Raw genomic sequence first — 27,034 nt, 5'->3', positions numbered from 1 at the left:
ATTGCTCAATTTACACACATGTAGTCTGCTGCTTATTGTTTTTCTGGCTGTGAGCTTTTATACTAGGCTAAGCAGTTCTCTCTGTGCTGCTTGGTTGTCGAGATGTGTAGAAAAAACTCTACATTTATGCAATATAAATAAATATTATATAGACAACAACTAATATTTCTTTACCTGCTCTAGACAGAGGTCAAATATCAAAAGTTTGACATTGTGTAAGCTTTAAAATGAACTCTTTAATATTTTGTATATAGCTTGGTTTTGGAATTATTTATGCAAATATGAACAGTCAGTGTGTGATGCTTAGAGGCATCAGCAGAATGTATCTGCAGAAAAACCTGGAGGCATCACTTGGCTCTAATGAGTTAAAGAAGTGGAAGAAAATACCACAGAAGAGTATTTTTCAAACTATTTTCAAGTTCTCAGCAGAAATTAATAATTAACTTTCAGATTACAACTTTATAGAGGACATCTTTTTTTTTTTACTTCACTTGAGCATGAAAAGAGGAGTAATTTTTCAAGAGTCAACTCTGACCAACTTCACCGCACCATCAAATTACAGCAGAAGCACCCTCAGTGGTACCTTTGTTGGCATCCCTAAGATTAGTGAAGATCTAGGTGTTGACAAGCTTGTTGAGCCTAACAGATCTCCCCAGTGACAAGCCCAAGGGTGTCACACATGGAAGAGTCAGAATTTTTACAGGATTTGTTTCAGCGATGATTGCCATATTAGTCAGACAGATCTTGAGAATTTTTCTGGTTTGTATTTCTAGCTCTGTGATCAGTCTTGCATGCTATACCCACCATATTTGAATGTAGTTACCCTTTGAGTTATTTCTGCTTTCTTACGTATTTATGCTTTTTAAAGTTGACTGGTGACAGCATTACACTCCCTGTTGATTAATGCTGACACCCACAGCTACTCCAGCACAGGTGTGGCTGCTTCTACTACTTTCCTCAGAAATGTCTCCATTGAGTACTTTTTTGCTGCAACCTTTTTATCATCAGTTTATACCTTCACCAAGAATTAATGCTTCAGACTTCATTCATTGAGTTGATTCTGCTTTGGTACATCACTGTTTCAGGTCTTTCTGTCTGCTTTCTTATCTTCAGGCTTTCCAGCTCTAGGTTGTTGGGAGATTTAATTTCACGTCTTAGGATTCTTCCCACCAATTAGTACCCACTGAAAAATGCTTACAAAGTCATCTTTACTTAACCATTCAAGTTCATCTGTGAGGAAGAATTTTTTCAAGGAGTGCATATTACGGTCCTGGTGCCCTCTGTTCTCCCTCTGGAAGGCGTTTGATATCTTTTGTCTGATGTTGGATTTCAGTTCTGAGTCGGATGGGCATATCTTCTTTTTTGCATGTGGTAAATTTTGTTTCCTTACTTACAGGTAACTAACTGTGCCTCATTTGATTAGGATTAAACTAAGTGGCACAGGACTGGATGCTGTCTTTTAGTCCAGTGCATAATCCTTTATCTTTATCGGTAGGACTGTTTGCCTTTTAAGCATGGGAGTGAGATTTCAGAAATGTACCAAACTGAGATTATCAGAGGAGGGAACCCTAAGAGTTACCTACTGCAGAAGGCTTCCTCTTCAACTAACCAGTTTTGTTGAGTGTATTCAGGGCCAGATTACCAAAGGGATTAATGTATTTATTTATTTTACATTTGTTTACTGGGATTGTCTGACTGGGCCATTGGCCCATTTTCAGCGCAGTCCCATGGAGAAAAGTTCCACTACATATATACAAATAATAATAAGACAAATACATTGTGAAACACAATATAGCAATACAGGTGTTTGATAATTAGTGATATTACAAACAGTATAAAATATAAATATTGATTAACTGTTTGTTGCACTGAAGCAGGGAAAAAAATACATGATTTATGCAGCATGTCATTTAGTAAACAATTTCAGAGCATCAAAGTGCAGCATTTATACAATATAGTACAGATAGAGATTGTTGGATAATAGTTATGTGGCATATTATGAAGTACAGCAGCTGGAATGAGAGTATAGCAGAAGGAAGGAGGCAACTTGGAGAATTAGGCAACAAATGAGGAAGGTTGGTGAAATTGTGTAGCTGTAGAATACAGAGAAAGAAAGGAGTAGTAGGGAGAAAATAAATGGATTTGAAGTATATGCAGATGGGCTGTTAAGGATATGACAGGTATTACTTGCTGAGGAGATGAAGAGGGGTAATAATACTTCTCAACCTCTTAGAGCTAGAATTCTGGACAAAGTTCCAGAAATAGGGACTGTTTTTAAATAGTGTTCTTAAAGCTTAGAAAGTTGATAAAATAACAGGTTGTGTGCATTGGCATGCATGTTCCAAAGATATGGAGTCTGAAACTCAGATGTCTGTCATTATTTAGTGACAAATCCTCATGATTTGCCAGAAAACCACAAATTTTATGAGCAGCATATGAAAAATACGAGGCAAACATCTGGAACTTCTGCAAATTATGGATACTTGAGAGGTATGGTTGGAGTTTCATGTCCAGGTCCACATGTCTGAAGTAGGACATACTTCTACTCCCATTTTAATCTGAAATCCTTTACTGTTGTCTTACCAAATAGGCCTCTCTAATTTTTCAGCTCCAGGATGGTAATTTTTCAGTCTCAGATGACTAGTTTATAGTGAGCACAAGTATTTCATTTTTCAGACTGATCTGTTTTAAAGAGTGAGTACTTGCAAGAAAAGTGTGAGTACTTAAATTATTTGATAAAGCATTTAATGCTTGTGAACTTGCATGGCACCTGTCCAGTTTTTTTACATTATTACTACACTGTTACTTTTAAATTATTTTCCCAGCAAATGTTTTTGTTCCAGCAGTATTTCAGGTAAAAATGAAAATGCATTTACACTTACATCTGCCAGCACTGTAACACTGTAGTACTTAAATTTACACATGCTCTGCAATATTATAGCTTGAGATCAGAATGAAGAAAACTGAAGCTGTACGATGGGAGAAACTTGAAGGAGATGGAATTCTTCCTTCTGTGAAACATTTCACTCCAGGTGAGCCCAGTTTCACATCTGATGTTTTATCATTACACATGCATTTAAACTTGTTAACTGTGGATTTCTGTCTTGCAAGACCATTTTTCTTGGACTGCCAAACAGAATTAAAATCCATTATAAAGCTGAAAAGTAACAGAAATTTACACAGTATGCACAGAGTCCCGCCATGTATTTTGTTGCCTTTATCATTTCAACACAGTCTTTGTTGCTGAGGTTTGTGTCCTTCGACTGCACTGTTAGTTATTGTTTTAGGGTGAGTTTAAGTATTCTTTTGAAACAGAGTTTCGTCCAAGAATATCAAATGAATTTTTCTGGAGAAGTTTTTATTATTTATTTCATCTCTGGTTGTGAACTTTGTTAGTGTAGTTAAAATCAGAATCCAAGTCATGAAAGGCTTTGATTTCCCAGTTGAGCATTCTGATATGGGATTGCTAAAGAAGACAAAAAAACTCTTCCTTTGAGGCTGATCTAATTTTTGACATCAGCTAAAATGAAGAGATTTTTATTTTCATTTACCCTTTTTATGGAATGTGAAACCCACTGTACTAGAGTTGCTTCATTGTGTTCCAAAAGGATCTCCAAGGAGCATTTCCATAACATATGATAGGTAGAGTTCTAGTGTTTTGTACAAAAGGGCATAGAATACCTTTATCCAGACATATTGAGAGTTTTTCTTTATTTCTCATCATTAGGGTTCCTCATAGAGAAGTAATGATGCATCATGCTGCATATTGTTTCTCTGCTTATGATTAGGCCAGTCCCTTGAAATTGGTAGTAGGTTTTCAGCATGTCAGCCACGTTGGCTCTGTACAAGATATCTTAAGTGCCGTAGTAATATCATCCTCTGCTGTTTCCTTAATCTGCTTCCAGTAAAGTGTTTTGAAGGTCGTTTGATTTGACTAATGGCTTGGGTACTAAAGGAGCCACTGGGGGGCAAGGAATGACAAGTCAGTGCTTGATTTCCATCTCTTTTGGGTAGTGTAGGGGCAGTGTATGTATCATCTGTGGAATCATGGAGACAAAAAACAAGTGGTCCACACATGTTGGCATGTAGGTAAGGGTGTTGTTGTGTAAGTCATTTTGGAGGCAGGCTGTTTTCTTGCATACCCACACATGTAACTTAGCTTGTCAGGGTAAGGACTGCAATATGATGGCCCCCTCTATACCTGCTTCTGTCTTTGGTAATAGGGAGTTGCAAATCTCACAGCTGTAAGGCCTTCCTCTCAGGAGTAAGAGAGTGGACCTTGCTGCCGAAGGGTTACATCTGGGTATATATCCATTGGTGGTGGCCCTGAGGAGAATGGAGAAGTAGTCTGTGACAGGAGATCTAATGTCTAGTGGTTGACAAGCCAGTCTAACCAAACTATGTAATAATTGAGTTAAAAAGGTCTCCAGAAGGTTAAACCCTTAAGGTTTTATTTTTATTTTATTTATTTCTTAAAAAATGGTGACCCAAAGGACAAGCTTTTTTTTCTGGCACCCTTATTTTTTGTTTTTGTTTTATTCCATGCAGCTTCTTAAGAAATGTAATAAGCTACTTTGCATTTATAACATAGTGTTGTAAATGAGAAAAAAAGATGTTCTTGTTCACTTCCACCATACATGACATCAGGTAGCAATTGACAAACTTTTGGATTAATTTGAGTACACATAATGCCTACCTTTGAGCCATATGAATTACGACTGAAGCTGGAATTTCCATCGCCACCATTTCCTGTATTGCTAAAAAGGGATTCTTTAATGTAGTTTTCCGCCTTCTTTTTGGGCTCCGCTTTTTCAAAAGAATTGTAAAATTGGAATTCTGAACCTTCTTTTATTATGGTAGCTGCTAGTATATAAAGCTTGTTTTCATACTTATTTTAGTGTTGTATTATGGCATTTGGCTGTCTCTGAATCCTCTCTTCTGTCCACTTATTTCCACTTCTTATCAGTGTCTTGCTGTTTGTTTAGAGTTTGATATTGAAAGCACACTATTCTTTTTGCATTCTGTAAACATATTTTTATTTAAAATGTTTTTTGTTTTTTATATATTTTTTATTATTTTAACTTTGTTAATGTATGTTGAAAATGCTTTATTCACTGTATATGTAAGCTATTTTTTTCTATTTTTTATTAGTGATCAGCAGTATGGTTTCATGCCCGGAAAGAGCACTACAGATGCAATGTTTGCTCTAAGAGTGTTGATGTAGAAGTACAGAGAAGGTCAGGAGTTGCATTGTGTCTTTGTGGACTTGGAGAAAGCATATGACAGGGTGCCTAGAGAGGAGTTGTATTGTATGAGGAAGTCAGGAGTGTCATAGAAGTATGTAAGAGTGGTACAGGATATGCACGAGGGTAGTGTGACAGCGGTGAGGCCTGCAGTGGGAGTGACGGATGCATTTAAGGTGGAGGTGGGATTACATCAAGGATCAACTTTGAGCTTTTTCTTATTTGTAATGGTGATGGACAGGTTGACAGACAAGATCAGACAGGAGTCCCCGTGGGCTATGATGTTTGCAGATTACATTGTGATCTGTAGTGAGAATAGGGAACAGGTGCAGGAGATGCTGGTGAGGTGGAGATATGCTCTAGAGAGAAGAGGAATGGAGGTCAGCAGGACTAAGACAGAATATATGTGTGTGAATGAAAGGGAGGATATAGGAATGGTGAGGATGCAGGGAGTAGAGGTCGTGAAGGTGGATGAGTTTAAATACTTGGGATCAACAGTTCAGAGTAATGGTGAGCGTGGAAGAGAGGTGAAGGAGAGTACAGGCAGAATGGAGTGGGTAGAGAAGAGTGTCAGGAGTGATTTGTGACAGACTACTACCAGTAAGAGTGAAAGGGAAGGTCTTCAAGAGGGTAGTGAGACCAGCTATGTTATATGGGTTGGAGACCAGGGCATTAACAAAAAGGCAGGAGTCAAAGCTGGATGTGGCAGAGTTAAAAATGTTAAGATTTGCACTGGGTGTGACGAGGGTGGACAGGATCAGGAGTAAGTATATTAGAGGTTCATCCCAGGTTGGATGGTTTGGAGACAAAGCCAGAGAGGCAAGATTATGTTGGTTTGGACATGTGCTGAGGAGGGATGCAGAGTATATTGGGAAAAGATGCGAAGGATGAAGCTGCCAGGTAACAGGAAAAGAGGAATACCTAAGATAAGGTTTATGGATGTGGTGAGAGAGGACAGTGCAGGTGGTTGGTGTGACAGAGCAAGATGCAGAGGACAGGAAGAAATGGAAACAGATGATCCACTGTGGCGACCCCTAACAGGAACAGCCGAAAAAAGAAGATATAAGATATTTTTTTCTTAACTTTGTAAGCACTGGCTTCCGTGAATGTATTCTCTTTTATAAAGGGCTTTGTGTGAAGCACTAAAATAAAACCTGAGTCAAGAATTGCCATACACAAAAGCATGGGCAGAATGTTAAGTGTGTACATTGCATGAACTCCATCATTGCCCTAGCAAATGGTAACTGTTAAAATGGAAGGTCATGGAATAATGGAGAAGGTCTATTAAAAGGTACATTTAAAGTATGCAGCGCATTGCAAAAAAGCAGTAAGCTGCAACTCAAGAAGAAGACTCAAATGAAAGACATGGATTCCAGTTCACTACCTGTGTGATACACCATTGTCATGTGTGTATGGGTCCACCAGGCACTGGCCTAGAGCACACCTTAGAAGTGACAGTCTAGCTTGCAGTTCAGACCCAGCACATTCAAAATGAATTCCTCGAAGCAAGACGCTTGAGTCTTAAAAGACAAATGGGCCATTGATTAATTGTGCCTATACTTTTACTCCCAATTTCTTCTGGTCTCCCAGAAGATTCACTGCTTCCTTATGCTGCAGCTCACATTTTCGCTGTCTTCACATTGAAATCATAATCTGAAGTAGTTGACTTCATTTGATCATCAACCTGTGGGTAGTCGGATCTAATCGGATCCAAGACGGCAACTTCCCCAGCATCTGCTCCAAGCTCCTCTGCTTACCCGTAATACCCCTCCATCTCCTTTCTTCCCTCAGATCTTGTTTGCCGCGGCTTGCCTAAGCATTGTGATCTCTGAGCTCCAGGAGTGATGAGTAGTTTGTGATAGTTTTTTGAGGTGTTTGTACTCTTTTGGATAGTGTTGGGTAGGTTTCCTTTCCTTTGCATTTCTTCCCCTTTCACTGTTGCGTCACATTTAAAAAAAAAAAAAAAAGTTGTTGTTTTTCTCAGTGTAGTGCCTTCCTCCACCCTTCCCCATCCTTGTTAAGTCAGTTTGGGAGAGCGTGTGTGTGGTCGGGCAGGTTAGGACTTTGTGTCTCATCATGGCTGATCAGCAGAAGCTGGTGTTTCGAAAGTGCACACAGGGTAGCCGCAAGTTGTCTCTGGTGGATGGCCACACTCTGTGTGTGGTTTGCTTAGGGGTTCCCCATCTTTCTACTGTCTACACTATTTGCGTGGGCTTTAACCCCAGGGCTCTGAAGGATCATAGGGCAAACTTAGTGTTGAAGGGGCTTCTCCTTGCTACGGAGGCAGCTGTCTCCGCTTCATCTACAGTCACGGCTCTGACTGTATCTTCCTCTGCTACTCTGTCTTCCCCTCCCTCCCAGGCCAGGACTCAACCTCCTGCTAAGAGGTCTGTGGATAGGGAGCACAGGAACGACAAAGAAAAAGACAGAGAGAGAGAAAGAGAAAGATCACAGAAATGGCAAAGTGAGGAGGAGATCCCCAGACCGGTCAGATCCGGTGGGTCCTCCGCATAAACAACTAAGGTGTCCAGGCCTAGCACTTCTCGGCTTCACTTGCCCAGATTTTCACCGGAGCCGGAGGAGCCTAGACCTTCTTCTAGAGCCTCCGTACATCAGCTCTTCCAGCTGGTGTCTGTGCCTCGTCGTGCTCCACCAGAAGCTTGAGTGAGGCAGACATGGGCAAAACTGATGCTAGGTTTATTCGCACCCAGTTTCAGATGGGAGTCTTGCCAGCCCCCTCTCCCTCTGGAGGGGGGAGCTCACTTCCCTTTTTCACCCCAATAACTCCTTCTCTGGTCCGACCCCCGGTATTGACGTTTTTGGATCCGAGAGGTCCCGGAGTCAGGGGGTCGGCGCCAATGGTACCAAGTACCTCGACGCTGGACATTACCTTGAGTATGTCGGACTAGCTTGGATTCGAGCGGCTCTCTGAGCTGAAGCCTGGGCAATCGGATCCAAGGGGTTGGGGCTTTCTCCGTTGGGGCTGGCTTTGTCGGGTCATGGCCCTCTCCTCGGTATCTCAGCTCCAGTGGGCTCGGCTCTGATCACCCCGTAGGATCCGGGGAGAGCAGCTTCTTCATTAGCTTCCCGGGTGGCTCGCTCTCCCTTGGCTTTTGTCGTGGTGGAAAGGGTTCTCTCCAGTGGCTCGAGGCCCCTGACCATCTCCTCGGATTCCACCCTCACTCGGCTCTGGGTGCGACTTCTGCCATTTTGCCCATTCAGGGACAGCCAGTGCTCGATGTGCCCCAGACTGTTCCCCTCGAGGAACAACAGGCAGTTTGTGAGCCCTCTCCGGAGAATCCCACTGAAGAGGTTCCTCATAAATGAACATGCAGAAGGAGGCACCTGGACTCCTCCCCAGAGTCCCTCACTGAGGATACCGATTTGGAGGAAGGGGAAGGTTCTCCCAGATCACCCCCCCCGACAATGTCTCCTTTGGAGACATCATGGAAATCCTGTGCCACCGGGGTAGTTGGTCTGCCCCCAAGCCTTCCTCGGATGCGTCGGTGTTTCTGGCGGCCTTCGGCACAGGCCCGTCTACTTCTTGAGTGCCCCCCCCAATGGATCCCTTGGTGGATCTTATTACTACCAGGAAATGGAAGGGACCGGACATCATGGAACCAATCCCGAAGCATCCAGACAAGATTCTGAGTCCATCCCCTAAATGCTGCTATTGCACGAACCAAACTGATGATATCCTCCACCTGTTTTGGAGTTGCAAATGTTCCTATAAGCTTTGGTGTGCCTTGAGAGTGATACTGGAAAAAATCGGATATGAAAAATCCACCCTCTCATGGGAATTTTCCATTCTGCACATCCCTCCTCCGGGTGTATCTGAAAGGAAATGTAAAGATGTTATGTGATCCTATCTCGCCTACATTCTGAATGATGGGTTCGGAGCCGATCCCTCGGCTCCGACTCGGCACGCTTATGCCAAAGAGCGAAGTCTCTTACTGGCTGAGCTTACCATATCCCAGGATGCACCACTACCAGTCCCCCAGATCTCGTTTGCCGCTAACAAGTGAAGACGTGGTCTCGAGCTGGCTGAGTTAAGTAGTGATTATTTCACTAGTTTTTCTGTCAGGTTTTTCTTCTTTTTCTACAAAAAGCTGTTTTAACAGCTATTCTTGTGTTTTGAGTACGGATATATGCAAAAGGGACCTTCGCTGGTGGCTTCAGACATCCAATTTGGATCAAGGAAACCCCTTTGTTCTTCCCTCTCCAGTGGTTACCCTGACGACAGATGCCTCCCAGATAGGGTGGGGGGGGCATTGTCTGGGCAGGCTAGTTCAGGGCTCCTGGCTTCCAGACGAAGCTCTTCTCCACATCAATGTGTTGGAGATGAGGGCTGTACTTCTATCCCTACAAGCCTTACACAAGTTTCTTCCTCAGGGCATCATCGCCATCCACACAGACAACATGTCGGTGGTTTGGTATCTGAACAAACAAGGAGGGACCAGATCATACCCCCTTTGCAGAGAGGCCATGAGAGTGTGGGAATGGGCTGTAGCTACCAACCGCTTCTTGGTAGCGACCCACATCCCGGGAAAGTCAAATATATTGGCAGACAAATTGAGCAGGACAATTCTCTCTCCTCACGAGTGGTCTCTAAACCACACAGTAGCAGCTCAGGTTTTCAGGAGATGGGGGCGCGTGCTGCGACCTATTTGCAACTCCATTAAACACCAAGTGCCAAAGGTTCTTCTCCTTGATCCCACATCAGGAGTACCAGCCATGGATGCTCTAGCACAACCTTGGCCAACAGGGCTACTTTATGCCTTTCCTCCAATTCCGCTTCTTCCCAGAGTTATTCAAAAGCCTCTCAACTGGGGTCTTCAATGATACTGATTGCCCGTACTGGCCTCGTCAGGTATGGTTTCCCTACCTGAAGAAGCATGCAGTGGACGATCCGTGGACTTTAGACCTGATTCGGACTTGCTAATCCATCAGTCGGGACTTGACATCAGTCCCTTCAATCTTTGAAATTGACAGCTTGGCTCCTCCACTTCCGACTTTAGTTAGAAGGCACACACTAGACCCGGAAGTTGTTCACATTTTATCTTCGGCCCACAAACCCACCACTAACAAATTGTACCTTAGTAAGTGGAAGAGGTTTGCTATCTGGAGCTCAACTCAAGGGCTTAGACCCTATCACTGCTCCTGTCCCAGAGGTCTTGAAATTTTTAACGTCCCTGTTTAATCAGGGATCTTCTGTCTCAACTATTAAAGTCCAACTAGCGGCTATCTCTAAATTCCACGAATCCATGGATCCTCCTTTGATGAGCAGCAGACTATGCAAAACTTTCATTAAAGGTGCGAGCCTATTAAGACCACCAATTTTCATCCTGCACCTCCGTGGGATCTTGATTTGGTGCTTCGCGCATTAACATCTCCCCCTTTCGAACCGGCTGCTACATGCGAGTTAAAATATCTGTCTTGGAAAACTGCCTTCTTAGTTGCAATTACTTGGCAAGAAGAGTTTCAGAGCTTCAAGCCCTGTCTATTAAGCCACCGTACTTGATTTTCCACAAGGATAGAGTATCACTTAGGCCTAATCCATCCTTTGTCCCAAAGGTCTGTTCTAGTTTCTGCCTACAACAATCTCTAGAGCTACCGGTTTTCTTCCCAAAATTCTCCAATGAAGCAGAATACACTCTTCATAAATTGGATGTTCACAGGCAATTACGCTTCTATTTAGACAGGACTCAGCAACTTCGTAAGTCAGACCAGTTGTTTGTGTCCTTTTCAGATAATAAACTGGGCCAAACCATCACAAAAGCTACTATCTCAAAATGGATCAGAGATTGCATAACTCAGGCTTATTCTTCTTCGAATAAGCAACTTACAACATCTATCAAGGCTCATTCTACCAGAGCTATGGCTACTTCTATAGCTTTTCATTCCAAGCTCGCTATATCGAAATCTGTGCTGCGGCTACTTGGTCCAATCCGCACACTTTCATTTCCCACTACAAATTGGATGTGGCATCTAAAGGACGAGCTTCATTTGGTTCCACGGTACTCAGGAGTGTTTTCCAGTGAGCCACCCAGGATTCAGGTGCTAGGACGCTGTCCCATCATTCAGAATGTAGGCGAGATAGGATCACATAACATCTTTTAGTTATGTACTCACCATAACTTCAGATGTTTGGGATCCATCTCGCCTACATTCTAATACCCACCCTCCTTCCCCTGCCTTGGAGATCAGAAGAGATTGAACGGTTTTGAGTTCTACTGTTTTATCTTGTTTCATCTGACGATGTTATATAAGCAGGGTATGCATGTGTGCATGTATGCGGACAAACTAGATCTGGGGGACTGGTAGTGGTGCATCCTGGGATATGGTAAGCTCAGCCAGTAAGAGACTTCGCTCTTTGGCATAAGCGTGCCGAGTCGGAGCCGAGGGATCGGCTCCGAACCCATCATTCAGAATGTAGGCGAGATGGATCCCAAACATCTGAAGTTATGGTGAGTACATAACTAAAAGTTTTAATTCCTATCTTCATGTTAATTAAATATTACATTTCTCTTAATTGGAAAAATAGACACTCCCTCTCTTGGGAGGGATTTAAACGCATAGCTATTAAACACCTCAAGGCACACAAATACTTGTTTCACAATATCAAACACAAACCAATTATTAAGGAATTCTGGGGCATTCTATCTAATCATATACTTAAATGAGTTTGTTTTACTTTTCTGTGCTTTTTGCTCCCTCATGTATGGACAACATCTCTTTATACCTTATTGTGAACAACTTATAATACTAGTTCCTGGGCAACGTAGAACGTGTACATAGTTTTTTTTTTTTTTTTTTTTTTTTTTTTTTTTATTTCTTGATGGTGTTGATATGTATGATTTTTACTACATGGTTTTGTAATTTAGCTTGCTTTATGTATTTTTCTTTGATGTTCATTGATGTAAATGTTTTCTGAAAATTACAATAAAGAGAATTATATAAAAAAAAAGATTCTGAGTCCACCTTTGTATAGGCCCAACAGGAACAAGGGGTCCCCAGTAGAATCTATGGTGGTAGCAGCTGCCACCAAGAAAGAACTAGCTCAGAAAAGTTCTACGGTCCATCCCCCCCCCCCCCGACTGAGAGACCAGGACGATGGATCATCTAGGAAAGCGGGTGTATGCTTCAGCCACCTTTTCTGTAAGGGCACTGAATTACTTGGCCCACGTCACTCGACTCCAGCACGACCTCATCAGGGAGCTGAGTCACCCTCGGAGTCCATATCACCAGAGGGTAAGCATATGTTCTCCATGCAGATGGCCACTCTCAAAGTGGTTTCTAATATGTCCATGCGTCTCCTTTCGCATGCCATTGAGGGAGCAGCAAGGGAGGCCGAGTCTGGCGTTGCCATGAGGCAACACACCTGGCTCAGGCTATGTCAGTTCATGGAGCCCTTTAAGGCGTCTTTCGTGAATGCCCCTTATGACAGTTCTTCCTTGTTTGGAAAGACTGCTCAAGAGATATTGGTCCACAGTGAAAAGGATGGGAAGACACTGTCTGCTGTCGGGATCCTCTTCTCAAACTCTCAAAGATCCTTTTCCAGGAATCAGCGGGGGCAAAAGAAGATGTGGTTCCAGAAGTTTCAGTATTCCAGGGACACTCAGGACTCATCTTCCCCCCAGAGGCAGAGGGGGACCAGACAGATGCCGGCCCAGAGGCAAAGGGGGTCCAAGAAATTTCACGTCTCGAGAACCATTCTCAGTCAGGCCCATGCAGCAGCCCTGAGGGGTTGCTCAACTCCTCTGCTCTGGGGGCAGTCGGAGGTCGTCTTTCGTTGCACCTGACGACATGGGAGTCCGTATCAACAGACCATTGGGTGCTTCACATCATATCCGGAGGTTATACCATCCTCTTTGTTGTTCCTCCCATTCCCCCCGAAACACCTACCAGACATTCCACCCACGCAAAGGGAGGTGGCAGCACTTGAAATTGACAAGCTGCAAAGAAAATGAGTCATCCAGTCCATCCCCCGAGATCAGTCCGGATCAGGCGTCTATTTCGGGTTCTTTTTGGAGGCAAAAAAAGATGGGGGACCTAAGGCTGATTCTGAATCTTTCCACCCTGAACCTGTCAGTTGCCAAAGAAAAGTTCCAGATGGTCCCATTACAATCCATCCTGCAGGAGAGATTAACTGGATGTTCTCCATAGACCTCCAGGACGTGTACTACCATATAAAGATGCACAGACGCTCCAGGAGGTTCCTCCGCTTTTGACTAGAGGTCAATCATTATCAGTTTTGAGCCCTACCCTTCGGTCTCACCACAGCCCCCAGGGTGTTCACCAAGGTCTTGGCAGTAGTACCGGCTCACCTGAGGCTCCAGGGAATACAGGTCTTTCCATACCTGGATGATTGGCTCCTTGCTGCTCTCACAATATGTCTACTTTTTCAGGCCAGGGACTGTTTCCTGAAACTGTCAGACTTTCTGGGAATCACAATCAACACATCAAGTCTTCTCTAGAATCCAGTCCAGGTTTTGGACTACATTGCAGCAAGGATAGATATATTGCAAACCAAAGATGTTCTTCGTGTTTCACTGTTGCAGTCCTCACACTTGGGTTATCTGCCTGCAGGCAGCCCTCAGTCGACTGAATACCAGAGTCTTGGGATTTCTACGTTGGATGTTGTCGCCTTTTCCATGACGTCAGGTCGTCAGGGGTATAAAACATGCAGCCAACGCCATTACATCAGCTTTTCTTATCATGCGGGAACCCAAAGCAGAAGCAGTTCGCAAGTGCCGGTTGGCCGCTACTTGAAATTTTTGTTTTTCGAGTTTCAAACCTGAAGTCTTCTAAAGCTAAGTACCGCGTTGGGGATTCTTTTTTCTTGCTCTGACCGATGTCAGAAAAAGTTAACAATTGTCTTGTTGTGGAAAGCAAATACCTCACAGAGATTTTCATTCTTACTGCATCACCTGTTTAGGCCCAGACCACGATGTCCCTCGCTGTCAGTTTTGTGCCTTAACACCCAAACTATTCATTGTCGGGCTATCTTTGTTGCTAAATTCTTTCTCTCTCATTCTCCATATTCTGAAATGGCTTCGGTAAGCCATCCGACTACCGATCTTCCGAAAAAACATAAGGCTAAAGACAGAGACAGACCGCATAGGTCCAAAACTGCCAACGACGCTTCCGTTAAGCTAGTCGCCAGTCCGCCGGTACTCAGTGAGACGCCTTTGCAGCCCCTGATACCCGCTTCTACAAATTCGCAGGCCTCTGCTGAGACCCATTCGGAGTCTGGTATGCCACGAGATGCTTCTTCAGTTATGGAACCTGCAGATGTCTCTACCTTGGATGGGTCCGGAGCCGCTGTGCAGGCACCAGCTTCTGAGGGTGTTTTCCGACCTTTCCAGTGGTGAGAATCAAACCTTGTGGTTGAAAGGCATACACCCTAACCACTGCACCATTTGGCCTTTCAGGTGTTGACCTTCCAATGTTCGTATTAAACTGACTACTTCGTTTCAGACTAAAATGACCGAGTTTCTCAGGCCCAGAGTTTGCACTATGCCTAGAAAACTGACGACCAAAGCACAGGCTCATGCTTCCATGACACAGAAACAAATGCTTAGAATGGTTGAAGACCTTATAACTCTAATTAGGGTAGCCACCTTTCCCCCTCTAAAAGACAAAGAATTGATTTCCCTTCTGATTCAACAGACCATGAATCCGAAGACTCTGATTACCAGGACATACCCTTTTCCTACCTATGAGGATTCATATGCAGAGGATTTCATTCCCTCTGCCTCCCTTCCAGAGGACTTTTCTTTGGTGAAACCTTCATATCTTGAGAGCATTTCCGCTGGGAATGCCAGGACTACACACAGTCCAAAAAGAGACTAGGAGAATTTTTAGACTTGCCTCAGCACAGGCCTCTAGCTATACCCCCTGTCCTGGATGTTGTATTCATGGAATCCAGTCTTACTCCTGATACTTTATCACCAGCTCTTAGAAAGCCTGACAGGTACTACAGGGTACCTGACTCTCACAAATTTCTCTTTAAGAATCCCACTGCAGATCCAGAGACAATTTCCCAGGGACCTAAAGGTATTAAGGCTACTACAGCCAAAAATCCTACCCCTTCGGGCAGGGATTCGAGGGCTTTGGACAGATGGGGCAAGAAGTTATATACCTCTGCAACTCTTGCCATCAGGGCTTTAAATTGCCAGTTTCACATGTTGAAGTACCAGCAGCATATTATGGAACTAATTAAACAAAAAATGTTACTTTCAGATTTTGCAGAAAATAAAGATTTACAAGAGTTAATGCATTCTGCAAACCAAGTCAATAAACGTACTTTGCAGTGTGGTTTTGATGCCTTAGAAGTATCTTGCAGGGCTGCTGTCACTGGGTCTGTACTGAGAAGACATGCCTGGCTGAAGGAACAAATCTTGCCAGACCATGTTAAAGCAAAATTACTAGATGCTCCATTAAACCAGTAATGTTTGTTTGGCATAAAAGCAGAAGAGGTTCTTAAAAAGATGGAGGAAAAAGCTAAATCTATGCAAACTGTTAAATATTTCTTACAGGTACAGCCACCTAGATTCAGTAGGCATTGGCCTTCAAAAAACTGGTCCTTTTCAGTCCCTACCAGGTCTTCTCAGCCAAACCCAGGGGCAACAGACCACCAAGGCTACAGTCTCAGGGTACACAGAGATCTAAACAATGGAGTGCTTCCCCCTCAAAAACAGGGAGTGGTAAGCCACCCCCTTATGGAAAGAAAATTCACAATGACTTGTCTGTCATCCTTCCCAGCCATGCCCAAGTACTTTCACCCCTAGGAGGAAAACTCGCCCTGCATTGAAAAATAACTGGATGTCCATTACCCAGGACCGGTGGGTCCTAAACATTGTATCCCAGGGATACAGATTCTACTTCCAGTCACTGCCAACCCCAAGTGGGTTGCTAGACCTTCCTCCAAACCAGTGGGCAGAGGCTCAAAAGCAAGTATTTTCTCTTCTCAGTATCAGGGCTATTCAACCTGTTTCAATAGAGCAAAGAGGACAGGGTTTCTACTCCAAACTGTTTCTGGTGCACAGAAAAGAGGGCTCTTGGCGCCCTATCCTGGACCTGTCCGTTCTCAACAACTTCCTGGTGGTCCCAAAATTCAAAATGCTTATACTACAACAGCTGCTTCCTATGCTAGCCAAGGACTCCTGGCTAGTCACCCTAGACCTAAAAGAAGCTTATCTGCACTTACCCATTAGGGAAGCTTGTAGCAAATTTCTAAGTTTCAGGGCAGGCTCTATGCACTTCCCTTTGATTTATCTGCTGCGCCCAGGGTATTCACAAAGTGCATGTCTCCAGCCATTGCATACTGCAGGCAGAGAAAAATTCAAATGTATCCATACTTGGACGATTGCCTGATTCAGGCAGACAGTCAGGACTTGCTACTTCAGCACCTGGCATTTGTAAAGAGACTTCTAACTTCTCTGGGGTACACCATCAACAAAAATAAATCACATCTGGTGCCCAGCCAAACGGTTGTATTCTTGGGAGCAAGCTTGAACACAACTTCCCAGATGGCATTCCTTACTCCAGAAAAGCAGGTTTATTTGACAAACTACTTCAAACTAATGGCCACCAGAACCCAGCTATCTGCAAGAAAAATACTGCAAGCCCTAGGGTTCATGGCCTCATGCATTCTACTAATTCCATATGCAAGACCGCATGTGAGAAAACTTCAATGGTACTTTAAAAAGTCTCTGGTGCCAACATTCTCAGGACCTGGAAACAATTATTCCTATCATTCCTTGTCTAAGGGCCAAGTCTCTTTGGTGGCAGAGGCTTGCAACCACAACAAGGGACTCCTTTTCACTCAACCCCTCGCCGCCCAAACTCTGACAACAGACGCATCAGACTATGCATGGGGGGCTCACATGGCTGGCAAATGCATTCAAGGCAAATGGAGCCCAGGACAAATTCACCTACATATCAATCAAAAAGAAATGTTAGCTGTACAGAATGCTCTGACAGCCTTCAAATACCTTATCCTTCCAGGACAACTCTTGATAAAGACAGACAACACCACAGTTATGTGGTACATAAACAAGTGGGGGGAACTAATTCCTACCCACTCTGCAGGTCAGCCATGGCCCTGTGGAACACAGCCTTGAGCAACCAAGTGTACCTGCAAGCTCAATTCCTGCCAGGCAAACAAAATTCACTGGCAGACGATTTAAGCAGAAATCTACTGGACCCACGCAAGTGTAAACTGGAACCCAACTCATTCAGACTTCTAATCCTCAGGTGGGGGACACCAGAGGTGGACCTCTTTGTCTCCCCCAAAACCATCAATTGAGCAAATTTTGCACCAGAAATCCCCATAGCCAAGCATGGAAAGTGGATGGCCTATCCTTTAAATGGGAAAACCTCTCAATTTATGCCTTTTCCCCCTCTGCCCCTCCTCTCAAAAGTAGTACTCAAGATCAAACAGGACAAACCAAGGACAATCCTTATTGCACCGGACTGGCCCCGCCAGCACTGGTATCCACTCCTACGCAGTCTGGCAGCAGTGCCACCCTGGCACCTACATCAGACCCCTCCCTGCTGTCCCAGCAGGAGGGACAAATTTTGTATCCTCAGCTGCAAACCCTGAACCTTGCAGCCTGACTTATTCCCTGAATGCACCACCAGCAACCCTCAGCAAACAGGTGCTAGACGTCATCCTTGAGGCCAGAAGGCCTAGTACTAGGAAATCCTGTTCAGAAAAATGGAAAATATACTGTTCTTGGAGCCAGTCTAAAGGAAAGGACACAGTCGTGCCCACCTTACCTCAAATCCTAAATTACCTAGCAGAGCTGCTCCACAAAGGCCTATCCTTTTCTTCTATTAAGATTCATGCCATGGCCATCTCGGCTCATTTTAATACTGAGACACCTCTGTTTTCTCACCCTCTGGTCAAACAGTTCCTGAGAGGAGCTAACAATTTAAGACCCCCGAAGAGAGCTCCCACCCTTGCCTGGGACCTTAACTTTGTACTTCAGAAGCTCACGCTTCACCCTTTTAAGCCTGCTGCTACAGCACAGTTAGAATTCCTCTCTTGGAAAACAGCCTTAATTCTAGTCATCACTTCAGCAAGAAGAGCGTCTGAGTTACAGACACTAATGGCTGTGGAGCCCTTCATTATTTTCCATGCTGACAGGGTTTCCCTCAGGACTAACCCATCTTTTATGCCCAAGGTGGTATCCAGTGTGGCTCTAAACCAGTCCATCCATTTACCAACCTTTTTCCCTAATCCTCAGAATAAAGGGGAAATGATCCTGCACTCTTTGGATGTACACAGACAACTCAGGTTCTAGCCTGACAGGACTCAGCCTTTCAGAAAATCTGACCAGCTGCTAGTCAGCTTTGCTACAGGGGCAGAGGGCAAGGCCATTTCAAACCAAACCATTTCCAAATGGATAGCACACTGCATCGATTTCTGCTACAAACACCATGGAAAACCTACCCCACAGGATCAGAACTCATTCCACTAGGGCTACCTCTACCTCTACAGCATTTCTTAGGGGAGTCCCTACCAGCTGCAACCTGGAGTTCTGTGCACACCTTCACCAAGCATTACCACTTACCTGTTCTTTCTAAATCCAGAGCTGGATTTGCCACAGCAGTCTTACAAGGCCTGCTAGCCAGCCCTACTATTACTTGAACTGCTTCCACCCTTCCACAACTTTGGGAATCAACCCAAGTGAGATGACTGCAACAGTGAAACACGAAAAACATAGTACAGTTGTATACACTTACCAATAAATATAGATGTTTGAGTGTATACACTGTTGCAGTCCTGTTTACCCTCCCTCCAGCCCCCTGACTCCTCTATGCTTTCTACCTATCCTCTTTTTGGCCATATCGTATGGCTATGGTATTTACTTTTTACTGGAGGTGTTCCACACCATGTAATTGCTTCCTATTTTGGGGGCTCCAGACATCTGGTGCAAGAAAAACTGGTGTAATGGTGTTGACTGCATGTTTTATACCCCTGATGACTTGACATCTTGGAAGAGGCGACAGCATCCGACGCAAAAATCCCAAGTCTCTGGTAATCGGGCCAACTGAGGGCTCCCTGCAGGCAGATAACTCAAGTGTGATGACTGCAACAGTGAATACACTCGAACATCTAGATTTATGGTAAGTGTAAACAACTGTACTTTTTTCTAACCCCAGAGAGAGTTCATAGCTTAAGACTCCATGTGTCCGTATTTTTAAGTCTCAACTTCCTTCAGCCGAGCCAGTATTACAAGCCCTAGGTTCCATGGCAGCCACCATTACTCTTTTTTCCTGTGCTCATCTGCATATGAGGGTACTACAGTGGACACTGGCAGTCCAGTGGTCATTATTAGATCTGCCGTTGAAGCATCCAGTTCATATAAGCAAAGTTTGCAGAAAGTCCCTCCTCTGGTGGATACGCTCCTCGGAACTAGTCGATGGACGGGCATTTATTCCTGCCCCTCCCCAAGCCATGGTGACCACAGACGCCTGCCAACTAAGGGGGGGCATTCCTTGGGCAGGACAGTCCAAGGCACGTGGTTCACAAATGAGACCTATTTGCATATCGGTGTTCTAGAGATGAGGGCAGACCTTTTGTCATTGCAGGCCCTTTATGCCTTTCTTCCTCCGGGAACCATTGCAATTCAGACAGACAACATGTCAGTGGTCTGATAAATCAACAAATGGGGAGGAACCAGATCTTACCCTTTTTGTCACAAGGCTGTGAGAGTGTGGGAATGGCCGATCTCCCCCAGCCAATTTCTGGTAGCAATGCACATTCCGGGTCGATCCAACATAATGGCGGACAAACTGAGCAGGACTATTCTGATGCCTTACGAGTGGTGTCTGAATCTTTCTGTATCGGAAAAGATCTTCTTTGAGTGGGGTCAGCCTTGCTGCAATCTCTTCGCATCTCCCTCCAATGCAAAGTGCAGTGAGCTCTTCGCTCTGATCCCCCTGCTTGGCCTCCCGGTCTTTTTCTATGCTTATCCCCAGTTACCTCTCATACCAAAATTCCTCCAGAAGGATCGCAGGTTGGGGAGCAAAGTAATCCTCATTGCCCCATTCTGGCCTCACCAAATCTGGTTTCCCTTCCTGTGGTCTCTTCTGGTAGTTCCTCCATGGATCTTGGATCAGATACCGGATCTCATCTCGCACCCTTCGAGAGTCCCCTCGCCCAAACCTGGTCAGTCTGAAGCTTACTGCTTAGCTGCTCCAGTGCCCTTGGTTGCTAGGACTCCTGGTCTGTCTTTTCCGGTCAAAACTATTTTGGTGGCAGCTCATAAGTCATCCACCAGAAAACTGTACCGTAGCAAATGGAAGCATTTTTCTATCTGGGCTTCTCAAAGGGATTTGTACCCTTTCACAGCCCCTGTCCCTGCAGTTCTTGAGTTTTTGGCGTACATTTTCCAGCAGGGCACTAGCTCATCTGCAGTGAAAGTTGAACTGGCTGCTATCTCCAATTTTCATACAGGTGAGAACATGGCTTCATTAGCTTCTTCCAGACATTGCAAAACGTTTAATCTGAAGTAGTTAACTTCATTTTGTCTGCAACCTGTGGGAATTTGGATCCATATTGGATCCAAGCCGGCAACTTATTTTCTAGCATCTGCTCCGAGCTCCTCCCCTACCCATAATTCACCATCTCCTATCTTCCCCCAGATATCGTTTGCCGTGCCATAGTGAGCATCATGGTCTCCTTTGCTCTGAGCTTCAGAGATTGTAAGTGTGTTTATTTCTATATTCTGTGTGAAAGTGGTCGTTAGTTTTCCTCCCTCCTCCTTTTAGTGTACACTGTTCGTCGGTTCTAGCTTTAAAAAAAACATTTTCTTATTAAGAGTAGTTTCTAGGCCCACTTCCCATCAGTGTGTGCTAGTGTGTTGTGTTTCCTCTTTAGGGAGTGGCGATTAGTTTTAGGCTGTGGCTGATCGGCCTAAGTCAGTTTTTAAAAAATGCACAGAGTGTGGCCATAAGCTGTCACCGGCTGATGGTCACACTCTGTGTGTAATCTGTTTGGGAGTGCCCTATTTATCCATCCAGTGTACAATTTGTGCAGGTTTCAACCCGAGGACCCTCAGGGATAGGAAGGCCACATTGGTTGCCAAGGGTCTTCTCCCTGCTTCCATGCTGGATTCTGCCACGGCCCCGGTCTCTGGTACTCCCGCCCAACGACCCACTCAGGCAGGGAATCAAACTCCCACTCATGCTGGTGTTGTGGAGGAAAAAGAAAAAGCAAAAGAAAGAGAAAAAGAAAAGGACAGAGAAAGACGCAAGGAAGACAGAGAGGAAGAGGGATAGGCCTCGCAAGAGGTCTCCGGATAGGGAACCCTTCCCTAGTCCACCATCCAAGACTTTGAGGCCAGCTTCTCCTATTCTCTGCTCACTCAGTTTCTCACCGGAGCCAATGGAATCTTCTGATCCGAGGCCTTCCTCACCCTTGCTTCGCAGACCAGCCAGATCCAGTCAGTCGCCTCTTCGCGATCGACTCAGAGCCTGTCGGACTTGGACATGGACAGGATGATGCGGAGATTCATTCAGACCCAAATACAGATGGGAGTCTTGCCAGGCCCCTCTCCCTCTGGAGGGGGGACCTTCATGCCATTTTTCCGTCCCATTTCTCCTTCCCCGATCCATGCGGCTGCTTTAGGGTTTTTGATTCCGAGACTCTCTGGAGCTGGTAGCTCGGTGCAGACGGTTCCTCCAACCTCGACTCTGGCTGTTACCTTGAGTTCCTCGTATCCGAGTGACTCTTGGAGTCATGGACAGGCAGTCGGACCCGAGGGAATGGATCCATCTCCGGCTCCGACCATTTCAGATCCGAACCGTTCCCTTGGAGCTCAGACTACCCTCACTTCTACTCCGATCCCCACTTCGGACCCGGGGATAGCTTATTCCTTTCTGGGTGTCAAGGAGGTGCACTCTCCTTCGGCGTTTGAAGTGGTGAAGAGGGTTCTCTCCCATGGATTGAGACCTCCGCCCATCTCCTCAGATTCCACCCAGACTCCACTGGATTTGGCGACGACTCCCTTCATCCTGTCTCAGGGACAGCCCGTGCCAGAGGAGCCCCAGATTATTCCCCTTGAGGAACCCCCCGCGGCTCACGAGTCCTCTTCAGAGAGTCCCACTGAAGAGGGCCCCCGTAAGCGCAAGTGCAAAAGGAGACACTTGGACTCCCCTGAGTCGCTTACTATGAACATGGATTTAGATGAAGGAGAAGGTTCCCCCAGATCACCACCCGAAGATGTCTCCATCATGGAGATCCTCCGTCAGAGAAGAGGTTGGTAAGCCCCAAAAACTTCTACGGATGAGTCCGTGTTCCTGGAGGCTTTTGGCATGGGCCCATCTACTTCCTGGGTGTCCCCTCCAGTGGACCCCTTGGTGGACCTTATCACCACATGGACATGGAAGGAGCCTGACACCGTAGAGCCCATCCCTAAATGCCCTGACAATATTCTTTCTCCTCCCACCGACAGCCTTGGTCTAAAGGAGCCCCCGTTGACGCTATGGTGGTCGCAGCAGCCACCAAGAAGAACTGGCACAAGAGAGTTCTTCAGTCCACCCTCTGGACAAGGAGTCCAGGTTGGTGGATAGGTTTGGGAAGCACGTTTATTCGTCAGCGACTTTTTCCATCCGTGCGCTGAACTGTTCAGCACATGTTATACGGCTGCAGCAAGACCTTGTCTCGGACTTCGCTGAGTCTCCCCCAGAGTCCTTATCGCAGTAGGACAAACAACTGTTCTCTGCAAAATGTCGTCTCTGAAGTCGGTATCAAATACATCCATGTGCCTTCTTTCCCACGCCATGGAAGGAGCACCTAGGGTGGCTGGGACAGGCGTAGCCATGAGGCGACACGCCTGTCTCAGGTTGGGTCACTTTGCGGACCCTTTCAAGGTGTCATTTACTAATGCTCCCTACGATGGTTCCTCCCTTTTTGGGAAGACAGTACGTGGCACTGTTCGTCCAGAGCGAAAAAGACGGAAAGACTTTGCTGTCGGGATCCACTTCTCTAACCCTCAGTGGTCCTTTTCTAGGAACCAAAGAGGGCAAAAGAAGATGCGGTTCTGGAAATCTCAGTTTTCCCGGGAGTTTCAGGACAACTCTTCCCCCATAGGCAGAGGGGGACAGGATTGACGTCGACCCAGAGGTAGAGGGGGTCCCAGGAATTTCGGGTCTAGGGAACCTTTTTCTGACAGGCCCACGCAGCAGCCCTGAGGAGTTGCCCGACTGTCCTACTCTGGAGGCAGTCGGGGGGAGATTGTCCTTGCACCCAGCGGCATGGGAGTCCATAACTGCAGATCATTGGGTGCTACAGTTAATATCAAGAGGCTACATTATCCCATTTGTTGCCCCGCCAAGTGCTACAAGACGCCTCCCGGATGTCCCACCCACTCACAGGGAGGCCACGGCTCTAGAGGTTTCGCAGCTGCTTCACAAACGAACTATCGAACCGGTCCCCCTCGACCAGTCCGGATTAGGCGTTTACTCCAGGTTCCTTTTAGTGCCAAAAAAGACGGGGGACGTCAGGCCCATTTTGGACCCATCAACCTTGAACCTTTCTGTCGCCAAACAAAAGTTCTGGATGGTCACCCTGCAGTCCATTCTACCTTATCTCCGATAGTGCAACTGGATGTGCTCGTTGGACCTCCAGGATGCTTATTACCATATCAAGATCCACAGAAGCTCCAGGGGGTTTCTTCGCTTCCGGCTGGTAGCCAATCACTTCCAGTTCAGAGCTCTACCCTTTGGTCTCACCACAGCCCCCAGGGTGTTTACCAAGGTAATGGCAGTATTAGCAGCTCACCTGAGGCTTCAGTGAATTCAGGTATTTCCTTACCTGGATGACTGGTTCTTCGCTGCGTCCACCAAGCGTCTTCTTTGTCTAGACCGAGACTACTTTCTTCTCTTGGCAGATCGGCTGGGGATTACAGTCAATGTTCCCAAATCCCTTTTGCAACCAGTACAAGTTCTAGATTTTATCTGGGCACGGCTAGACACTTTGCAGCTAAAAGTCTTCTTAATGCCAGACTGGATCTTACACCTCAGGCACCACATCGCTCTAATCGTGGACTTCAAATTTCCAAAGGCGAGCAATGTTCTCCGGGCCCTGGGCTCCATGGCTGTCGCGATCTCTATTCTTCCTTGTGCACGCCTTCACATGCGGGTCATTCAATGGACTCTAGCTGTCAAATTGTTTTGGCTAGACCTGCCCATGGAATTTCCGATAAGGATCAGTCCCACCTGCAGGACGTCTCTCCTTTGGTGGCTCCATTTGCCAGATGTTGCAGTGGGATGCCCTTTCGGGTCATCTCTAGCCCAAGCCACAGTGACCACGGACGCCTCCCAACTCGGGTGGGGGGGACACTGTTTGGGAAGGATGGTCCAAGGCATGTGGTCCCAGATAGAGACCAAGTTGCACACAAATATTCTGGAGATGAGGGCAGTGCTTTTAGCGTTGAAAGCCTTCCACATTGTCCTTCCTCTGGGTACGATTGCAATTCAGTCAGACAACATGTCAGTTGTCTGGTATATCAACAAGCAGGGGGGAACCAGATCTTATCCTCTGTGTCGCGAGGCCATGAGAGTGGGCGATTTCCACCAGTCGATTTTTGATCGCAATGCACATCCTGGGAAGCTCCAACATTTTAGCAGACAGATTGAGTCAGGCTATTCTGATGCCGTACGAGTGGTCTCTGAAACAGTCAGTAGCGGAGGAGATATTCCTTGCATGGGGACAGCCTTGCTGCGATGTCTTCACATCTCCTTCCAACGCGAAGTGCAGCGAGTTCTTCACTCTGATTCCCTCACCAGGGGATGCCTCCAGAGATGCTCTAGTCCATGTTTGCACCCCCGGGCTACTGTATGCTTACCCACCGTTACCACTCATTCCAACGTTTCTTCAGAAATCTTGCCGACTGGGGTGCAAAGTGATCCTCATTGCCCCATTCTGGCATCGTCAAGTTTATTTCCCCTTTCTTTGGTCTCATCTTCTAGTGCCTCCGTGGATTCTGGATCCCTGCTTGGATCTAATCTCTCATCCTTCCGGTGCCTACCCTCCCAATCTGGACAGTCTCAAGCTGACAGCTTGGCTGCTTCAGTTCCCTTGATTGCCAGGACTCCCAGTCTTTCATCCCCTGTAAAATCTGTACTAATGGCTTCTCTTAAAGATTCCACTAGGAAAGTCTATTGAAGAAAATGGAGACGTTTCTTTATGTGGGTCTCTCAGAGAAACCTGGATCCATTTACAGCCCCTGTTCCAGCGGTGTTGGATTTCTTGACTAGTATTTTTCAGCAAGGAGCTAGTTCCTCCACGGTGAAAGTACACCTGGCAGCCATTTCTAATTTTCATGCAGGTGAAAATAAGATTGTCCTGGCCTCTTCTAGGCTATGTAAAGCCTTTCTTAAAGGCAGTTTTCTTCTGCGTCCTCCCATCAAACATTTAGTTCCTCCTTGGGACCTCACTTTGGTTCTCCAGTCATTAGTAACTCCTCCTTTTGAACCTGCTGCATCAGTGGATTTAAAGTTTTCATCTTGGAAGGCAGCCTTCCTAGTGGCTATTACGTCGGCTAGGAGGGTTTCTGAGCTGCAGGCTTTGTCTGCCGTGCTCCTTATGTGGTCTTCCATAAGGACAGGGTCCCTCTCCATACAAATCCTTCGTTTTTACCCAAAGTGGCATCTCAATCAAACATAAACCAAACAATTAATCTACCTGTTTTCTTTCCAAATTTTCAGAACAAAAGTGGATATAAACTTCATTTGTTAGATGTTCATTGACAACTTAGTTTCTACCTTCATAGACCACAATCCTTCCATAAGTCCGATCAATTATTTGTCTCATTTTCTAAACCTCGTTTGGGAAAGGCCATTTCCAAGGTTTCTTTAGTCAGATGGATCACTGTTTGCATTCTACATATTTACAAAGCCAAGGGTTTATCTCCTCCTGATCTGATTAAAGTTCACTCTATCAGGTGCATGGCGACTTCCACTGCTTTTTGGTGTAAGGTTCCTTTGGATGACATTTGTGCAGCAGCAACTTGGGCAAATTCACATACATTCATCTCTCATTACAAATTAGATCTGATTTCCAGATGGAGAGCATCCTTTGGCTCTGCGGTGCTCAGGAATATCCTTCCATGAGGGCCTCCCAGGATTTGTTGAGTAGCTGAGGACTCTTTCCTACAGGTTGCAGATAAAATTAAGTTAACTAGTTCAGATAAAGAAGTTATGTACTCACCATAACGTTCCATCTGAGTAGTTGTACTTCATTTTTCTGCACCCTTCCCACCCTCCATTCCCCCTGACCTTTTCATGTAAATAAACATGTTAGGTTAATTTAGTTGAGTTGCTAAAGTGTATAGTTGCAGCAAACTCGATCTGAGGGAAGATAGGAGATGGTGGTGTATTATGGGTAGGGGGAGGAGCTCGGAGCAGATGCTAGAAAATAAGTTGCCGGCTTGGATCTGATATGGATCCGAATACCCACAAGTTGCAGAAAAATGAAGTAGAACTACTCAGATGGAATGTTATGGTGAGTACATAACTTTTTTGAAGGTACCTTTCTTTTAAGACCTCTGGTTAGAGATCCTACCCCCCCCCCCCCCCCCAGGATATTACCCTAGTTTAAAAGCTCTGGTTGCTCCACCTTTTGAGCCGGCTGCTTCTGTGGATCTGAAATTTTTATCTTGGAAAACAGCCTTTCTAGTGGCTGTCACCTCGGCTAGGAGGGTGTCAGAGCTCCAGGCATTATCTGTCAAACTTCCATATCTGATTTTCCATAAGGACAGGGTCTCACTTGG

The 27,034-nt window shown here is 45.5% G+C and overlaps 1 protein-coding gene across 1 annotated transcript in view; it reads left to right on the top strand.

Moving 5' to 3' along the window:
* SUGT1 (SGT1 homolog, MIS12 kinetochore complex assembly cochaperone) overlaps positions 1-27,034 on the top strand; it is a 1,565,243-nt gene that overhangs the window by 1,309,497 nt on the left and 228,712 nt on the right. Inside the window, exon 8 of the mRNA XM_044071688.1 lies at positions 2,942-3,032. Coding sequence (XP_043927623.1) covers positions 2,942-3,032 — 91 coding nt within the window. The remainder of the gene's footprint in view (positions 1-2,941; positions 3,033-27,034) is intronic.

Source organism: Protopterus annectens, chromosome 5.part0 (assembly GCF_019279795.1).
Source record: "Protopterus annectens isolate FY-2018-M chromosome 5.part0, PAN1.0, whole genome shotgun sequence".
Taxonomy (NCBI): Eukaryota; Metazoa; Chordata; order Ceratodontiformes; family Protopteridae; genus Protopterus; species Protopterus annectens.
This window is presented reverse-complemented; position numbering and strand designations above follow the sequence as displayed.